Below are 8,096 nucleotides of genomic sequence, written 5' to 3' on the forward strand. Positions count from 1 at the left end.
GAAATGAGTCCTTTGTCAGACAGTTGTTGCAAATTCTCCCCCTTCCCTATTTTCTGCTTTCCTTTTAACTTTGGTTGCATTTTGTTTGTGCAAAAACTCTTTAATAACATATATTATTTAATAATATAACCCAAAACTATCTATCTTGCACTTTGTAATGCTCTCTATATCTTGTTTGGTCCTAAATTGTTCCCTTATCCATAGATCTGTCAGATAAACTACTCCATGCTCTCCTAATTTGCTTAGGGTATCATTCTTTCTGTGTAAACCATGTGCCCATTTTGATCTTACCTTGATATACAGCGTAAGATGTTGGTCTATACCTAGTTTCTGCCATACCCTTTTCCTGTTTTCCCAGCAGTTTTTGCCAAATGATAAGTTTTTGTTCCAAAAGCTTAGATCTTTGGGATTATTGTATACTGTATTACTACGGTCATTAACGATGATGCATCATGTACCTAGTCTATTCCACTGATCTACCACTCCATTTCTTAGCCAGTGCCAGACTGTTTTGACAGTTGCAATTTGAGATCTGGTATGGCTAGGCTACCTTCCTTCACATTTTGTTCATCAATTCCCTTGATATCCTTGACCTTTTGTTCTTCCAGGTGAGTTTTATTATTTTTTCTAGCTCTATAAAATAGTTTTTGGTAGTGTGATTGGTATGGCACTAAATAAATAGATCGATTTGGGTAGAATTGTCATTTTTATAATATTGACTCAGCCTACCCATGAGCAATTAATATTTTTCCAATTGTTTAGATCTGACTTTATTTGGGTGAAAAGTGTTTTGTAATTGTGTTCATCATACTTCCTAGGTTTGTCTTGACAGGTAAACTCCCATGTATTTTATATTATCTACAGTAATATTTTAAATGGAATTTCTTTTTCTGTCTCTTGCTACTTGACTTTGTTGATAATATATAGAAATGCTGATGATTTATGTGAGTTATTAATTATTTCCACTAGTGCTTTAGCTGATCCTCTAGGATTCTCTAAGTATACTATCATATCACCTGCAAAGAGTGACAGATTTGTTTCCTCGTCGCCTATTCTAATTCCTTCAATTTCTTTTTCTTCCTTTATCGCCATAGCTAACATTTCCAGTACAATGTTGAATAATAGAGGTGATAATGGGCATCCTTGCTTCACCCCTGGCAGGGCTGCTCTTACCTAAAATGTAGGCAGTAGATATGTTCAGGCTAACTTAATACACAGCTTGGTACCCAAGTAAAAGATAGGACATTGTCCTTTTACAGGGAGCCTGGAGGAAAGGGGACTGGTACAGTGGAAAGCTGGAGCTCATGGCAACAGTGAGACATCTGCAAGTCTGAAGAGCTATGACTTTCCTATTGGCATGAACACAATCCGAAAGATGGCCTTCTTGAAGTACATCCCTATCTGTCCTGTCTTCAAGGGCTTTTCTCCAAAGACCCGAGACCAGCTTCCTGCTCCAGAAGACAATCCAGAAAACACAGACATCCTATCTCTGAGCACCAAGGTCTGAAAACGTGATCTCTGGGGAAGGTAGGGATGCATGTATGTACTCCTCGACGCCACTACAGTGGCCTCAAGACCCAAACATCCCTATTTGATGGAATCCCAAAATCTCATCCAAGGGACTTACTTAGCTATAACAGCCTGAGGGAGGAAGCTTTCATTGAAAGGAAACGCATGAATGTTTTTCTTTGTAATACTTCCAGGTCAGATACACCATGCGAGAGGGGGGAAAAATAGTCGAACATTGGTTGCCATCCTTTCATAGCGCTAAATGTACCGTTAAAAGTCCCCATTACCTTGACATCATGTGGTCATGGGAAGTAGCAATGGGAACTCATCATTCAAAAAGCAATCACTTCAGTTACCATTAACAAAAGGATGAAAAAAGCATCAAAGAGTTTCCTGTGTGCCGAGCATTGCGCTTGTGACACAAACACAAAACCAAAGACAGCCCCCTCCTTAAAAGAGGGGGAGACAAAATGTAGGGGAGTGGTGGCCCAGGGCCTGACATTTTGGTCTCAAAGTTACTGAGATGGTGAGTGAGACCATATGGGAGTAAAGCCTCTTCCAGACAGACGTCTTCCAGAACAATGGCAGAATTCATTAGATCAAGATTCCAGAACTGGAAGAGAGGAAAGGGTAGGAATATGAAGACCACTGAGGTTGAGAAGATGGATCTGGAATAGGAAGTGAAGCGAAGTATGGCTGAGAAGGCAGTCGAGACAGTAGGGCCCCAGGGAGTAAGTTCCGGAGACAGAAGGGCTAAAACCTCCAGGGCATTTTCTTTTTTAAACAATTTATATAGAAATTTATTTTTACGTTAGTCATTTCAACAGGATTCTAGAGTGAACCTAGACTGAGAGAGAGGAAGGTTTTATGATCCCTTTTCCAACTTGCTTTTAGTGACTGTTCACTTACACATCTGTGGTTATTGGGCACAGTGTTGTCTTGGTTCTGCTTAACTTGCTCTGTAGCGTTTCATATAAATCTTCCCATGTTCCCATGAACTCTTCCTGTATGTCATTTCTTACTCCCAAATACTATTCTGCCCTTGCATCCTTATGCTGTCATTTTTTCAATCATTTTCCAACTGAGGGGAATCCACTGCTTTGCTATCACCAAGACTGCTGCTATGCATATTTTGCTATATACTGGACCTTTGTTTCTGCGTTTTACTTTCTAGGGGTAATATGCCTAGTAATGGGATTTCTGGGTCGGAGTATGGACAATCCACTTCTTTCTCTTGCATAACTACAAGTTGCTATTCAAGTGGGGGTTGGACTTGACAACTCCATTGACAATGCATTAGTGTTCAACATTGGCTGTTGCTGTTTTTTGTCATGCTTATTTGCATAATGTAAGATAAAACTTCAGTATTTTAATTAGCACATTTCTTGGTGTATATATTTTAACATTTTAATTTATTATTTTTGAACATTCTATTCTTTTTAAATTTTGAGTTCCAAATTTTCTCCCATCTCCCCCACCCACTGAGAAGGCAAGCAATATATCACCTATACATGTGAAACCATGCAACACATATTTCTGTATTGGCCATATTTTTTTTTAAAAAGCAAGAAAAATAAAGGGAGAAAATTATCCTTCACTTTGCACCAAGTTCATCAGTTCTCTCTCGAGGAGGATAGCACTTTTTCATTACGAGTCCTTCGGAATTGTCTTGTATCATTGCATTGATCAGAGTAGCCAAGTCTTTCACGGTGGATCACTGTTACTACACACAAAGATCTCAGTTCTTCTCACTTCACTTTGCATCAGTTCATATAGGTGTCGTCATGTTTTTCCGAACCCACCTCTCCCCTTTGTTATTTCTTACAGCACAATAGCATTCCATCACAATTATATGCCACAACTTGTTCCGTCACTCTCCAATTGGTGAGCGTCTCTTTGATTTCCAATTCGCTGCCACCACAAAAAGATCTCCTATAAGTACTTTTGTATAAACAGGCCCTTTCCCCTTTCTTTGATTTCTTTGGGATACAGACCTAGTAGTGCTATTGCTGGGTCAAAGAGTAGGCCCAGTTTTATAGCCTGTTGGTCATAGCTCCATTGTTCTCCAGAATGGCTGGACCAGTTCACTATTCCACCAGTAGTTCATTAGCTTACCTTTTCTTCCCTCATCTCCTCCAATATTTGTCATTTCTGGAAGGTGTGAGATGGTACCTCAGAATTTTTAATTTGCCTCTCTCTAATCAGTAAGGATTTAGGCGTTAGGGTTTTTCTACTTTTTTTTTTTTTTGCAGGGAGGAAGGCAGGGCAATTGGAGTTAAGTGACTTGCCCAAGGTCACACAGCTAGTGTGTCAAGTGTCTGAGGCTCAGGTCCTCCTGACTTCAGGGCTGGTGCTCTTCTCACTGCACCACCTAGCTGCCCCTAGGGTTTTTCATATGATCATAAATAGCTTTGATTTCTTCTTCTTCTGAAAACTGCCTATATCCTGTCTTGACATTTATCAATGGGGGAATGGCTCTTCCTTTTAGAAATTTGACTAAGTTCTATACTCAGTGTATATTTGAGAAATGAGGCCTTTAACGGAGAAACTTGCTGTAAAAAAAATTTCAATATTACTTCATTGTCTATGTTATTTTCTAGTATAATATAGTTTCCCTGGTTCATCTCCTTTAATTCGATCTGTTTTGGCTTTTGCTTTGTCTGAGATCATGATTGCGACCCCTGTCTTTTTTTTTACTTCAGTTGAAGCATAACAGATCCTGCTCCAGCCTTTAATTCTGTATCTTTCTGTTTCAAGTGTGTCTCTTGTAAATAATACGTTGTTGGATTCTGGTTTCTAATCTATTCTGCTATTTGCTTCTGTTTTATGAGTGCGCTCATTCCATTCACATTCAGTTATGATTGCTGTGTGTTAGCCTCCATCCCATTTTCTTGTCTCTTCCTCTCTCTATCCTGTCCCTCCTCAAAATTCTATTTTGCTTCTCACCAGTCTCTGTGCCCACAGCGGCGTGAATATATGATGAAGTAATTGACACAAAAAGATAAAGACATGGGGCTGGGCGAGTCGTATAGTCAGGCTATAGACTGATTTTAATGGAATTACTGACAGTATTTTATACAGGTTAATTGCTGAGTCATCCTGACTTCACAGAAGAGCACAATAAAGCACTGGTTCAGTTTTTTATCTCCCTGTTCCTGGGAGTGAGACACTATTTTTCCTCAAGGCTAACCCAATTGAAACGTTTATGTTCTCTCCTATATAGATAACCAGACTGAAACATTTCTGTCATCTCCCATATAGATAATCAGCTACAAAGGCAGGTTTTCTTTGCCAAGTCTTCTTACCCTAAAACTGGCCTTGCTGTGCATAGACCCATTCTCAATTGACCCTGCCTTGCAGAGGTCTAAGAGGCCTAAACAGGATATAGCTGGCTCCCCACAAGTCTCCCTTAACCTGCCTTCCCTTTTATCATCCGGGCCCCTCCCCCCCTTTCCCTCCTATTTGGTAAGTTACATTTGTACGCACAACTGAGTGTATATATTCCTCCCCCTTTGAACCAATGCCAATGAGAGTGAAGTTCCAGCATTGCCTGCCACCACCCCCACCCCTGTAATTTCCTCCATCATTGTAAAAGCTCTTATTGGCACACCTCCTGTATGTGAGATAATTTTCTTCATTCTACTTTGTCCTTCCCCCTGTGCTTCCCACTTTTTCATTCTTTCATTTTTTTGGGGCGGGGAAAAGATCATTTCAACAAAATTGACCACACCCATGCCTTCCACTTAAACTCCTTTTAACTGTCTTGATAAGTTCTCAGGAGTTACATGTGTCATCTTGCCATACAGGAAAATAAATAGTTGAACTTTACTTAATTTCCTTAATTTTTCTTTCATGTTTACCTTTTGATGCTTCTCTTGAGTCTTGTTTGAATGTTAGTTAGATTTTCTATTCAGTGCTGGTCTTTTCATGAGGAATGCTTTAAAGTCCTCCATTTCATTAAATATCCATTTTCCCCCTGCAAGATTATACTCAGTTTTGCTGGACAGGTTATACTTGGTTGTAAGCCTAGCTCCTGTGCTTTCTGGAATATATTCCAAGCCCTACGTTCCTTTAATATGGAAGCCGTTAAATCTTGTGTGATCTGACTGTGGCTCCACAATATTTTGTTTCTTTCACAATAAACTGTTTCTCTCTGGCTGCTTGACCTGAGAGCTCTGAAATTTGGCTGTAATAGTCCTAGGAGTTCTTATTTTGGGATCTCTTTCAGGAGGTGATCAGTGAATATTTTTCAATTTCTATTTTACTCTCTGTATCTACGATACTGGGGCAGTTTTCCTTAACAACTTCTTGAAATTTGATGTCTAGGCTCTTTCTTTGATCATTGCTTCTAGGGAGTCTAATCTGAAATTACTTCTCCTCACTCAGTTTTCCAGGTCAGTTGTTTCTCCAATGAAATATCTCATTTTCTTCTATTTTTTTTTAACCTTTTGACTATATTGCTTCTTAAAGTCTTATGGAGTCATTAGCTTCCATTTGCCCAATTCTAATTTTTAAGGAATTATTTTCTTCAGTGAGTTTTTGCACCTCTTTTTTCCATTTAGCCAAATCTGCTTTTCAATGAAGTTTCTGTACCTCTTTTACCATTAGGACGATTCTGTTTTTTAGATGTTATTTTCTTCAGTATCTTTTTCTGCCTCTTTCACCATAATTTTCTTGCATCACTCTCATTTCTTTTCCCAACTTTTCCTCTACCACTTTTATCTCTTTAATCCAGGAATTCTTGTTGGGTTGGGTCCAATTAGCATTTTTCTTTGAGGTTTGGATAGCTATTTTCACATTGTTGTCATCTTCTGAGTTTGTGTCTTGGTCTTCTCTGCCGCCAGAGTAGCTCTTTACAGTCAAATTCTTTTTTTGTTCTTTACTCATTTTTCTAGTGTATTTCTAGACTTCAACTTTATGTTAAAGTTGGGCTCTCCTCACCTGAGGATCGAGAGGCATCGTTCCAAGCTTCGGGCTTTATCACGCTGCTGTTTTCAGAGCTAATTCTGGGGGTGTGCAAGATCCTGGGAGAGTTACAGTCACGGCATTCTGGTTTTTATCTCTGAAACTGCAAGTACTATTGCTCCTCTTTGGTTCCGTGACCACCAATACTCCTCTTTGACCCAGAAACGTGTATGGGAAATAGTTGCCAATCAGCACCAGCCGCACCCAGTGCTAGCAGCAGGTCCTCTGTTTTCTTTCTGGCCAACCATCCCACTCGCCTTACCGTATCTGGCCGAGAGCACCTGAGGCTGTTGCTACGGTTGGTGCAGCAGCTGCGGACAGGCCTCCACCCCAGCGACACACATTTCCCCAGTTTTCTTAGGCTGAAAAAATGTTTCAATTTGACCTTCTGTTGGCTCTGCCACTCCAAAATTTGATTTGAGGCCTTGTTTTAAAGCTGTTTGGAGAAATACTGGGAGAGTTCAGCCGGGCGGCCGCCCCTAATCTGCTACCTTGGCTCTGCACATCTTCTGGAGCGTGTTTTCACGTGGCCAACTGGAGGTTGTGATTACTCTTCAGAAATCTGTTCACATTCTTCGACCGCTCACCAATGAGGGATATCCTAGTGTTATATATTTGCACTAATTCTCTAGCGTCACATACTTTTGCCAGCCGACTTTTATTGGTGATGTTTGATGCAAATATTTTTCTCCTCTTCCTTTTCACCGATTTTATTGGGTTTTGGTGGGACCAAAATCATCTCTTCTCTGATGACCTTTATCCCTTCTTTTCCTATGAACAGTATCTGGCCTAGTTTTTTACGCGGGGCCCATTTACATTCAGGGGTGCCCATTTCACTTGTATTGCAACATATGGAGTCCTTCTTGGGACTGGCTATCATTCCTACAATTCCATCTTGTAAAATGAGAACAGCATCACCGCAGCTGACATTTATAAAGTACTTTTAAGGTCTGCAATGCGTTTCATATAATTATTTTCAGTCACGTAACAGCCCTCTCAGGCAGATATGATCATCCTCACATTACGGATGAGAACAACATGTTCATTTGAGATATGACTTGCCATTTGCAGTCAGAGGCAGAATTTACATTTTTGGGGGGCAGGGGGGAGGAAGGCAGGGCAATTGGGGTTAAGTGACTTGCCCAAGGTCACACAGCTAGTATGTCAAGTGTCTGAGGCTGGATTTGAACTCAGGTCCTCCTGACTCCAGGGCCGGTGCTCTACTCACTGCGCCACCTAGCTGCCCCGCAGAATTCACATCTTGCTAGTCTTCCAAGCCTAGCAATCTTTCCAAGACACCACATTTCCTTTCCAAGTTGGAATCTGGTTTCAGCTTCGCATTTAAGTATTTTTAATCTTTTGTTTTACATCCCTGATGAAGTATTAAGGCATTATATAGTCAAGAGTTCTGGCATACATATCTCCTTTTATTCCAGTACACAGTCTCTCAAATAGTGTTCTATCTACTGCCTGAAATGTGGTCTCTATGGCTCATGATCGATTGCAAATCCACCTGTATCTGAGCTTCCTTGAGGAAAGATCTCTTTTTAAGTTAACCAACCCACAGCAGATGGCTGGAGCCAGTTAAGAGCGTGGAGTTGCACTGCTGCTGGAGTCAAGCA

General features: G+C 40.4%; 1 protein-coding gene across 5 annotated transcripts in view; it reads left to right on the forward strand.

Moving 5' to 3' along the window:
* Positions 1-8,096, forward strand: part of SLC23A1 (solute carrier family 23 member 1) — a 29,843-nt gene that overhangs the window by 15,732 nt on the left and 6,015 nt on the right. For all 5 annotated transcript variants that reach the window (XM_036748399.1, XM_036748398.1, XM_036748400.1 and 2 more), the window contains one exon: positions 1,260-1,527. In XM_036748399.1, the coding sequence (XP_036604294.1) occupies positions 1,260-1,507 (248 nt within the window). In that variant the 3' untranslated portion in view covers positions 1,508-1,527. The remainder of the gene's footprint in view (positions 1-1,259; positions 1,528-8,096) is intronic.

The sequence above is a fragment of the Trichosurus vulpecula genome, chromosome 3 (assembly GCF_011100635.1).
Source record: "Trichosurus vulpecula isolate mTriVul1 chromosome 3, mTriVul1.pri, whole genome shotgun sequence".
Taxonomy (NCBI): domain Eukaryota; kingdom Metazoa; phylum Chordata; class Mammalia; order Diprotodontia; family Phalangeridae; genus Trichosurus; species Trichosurus vulpecula.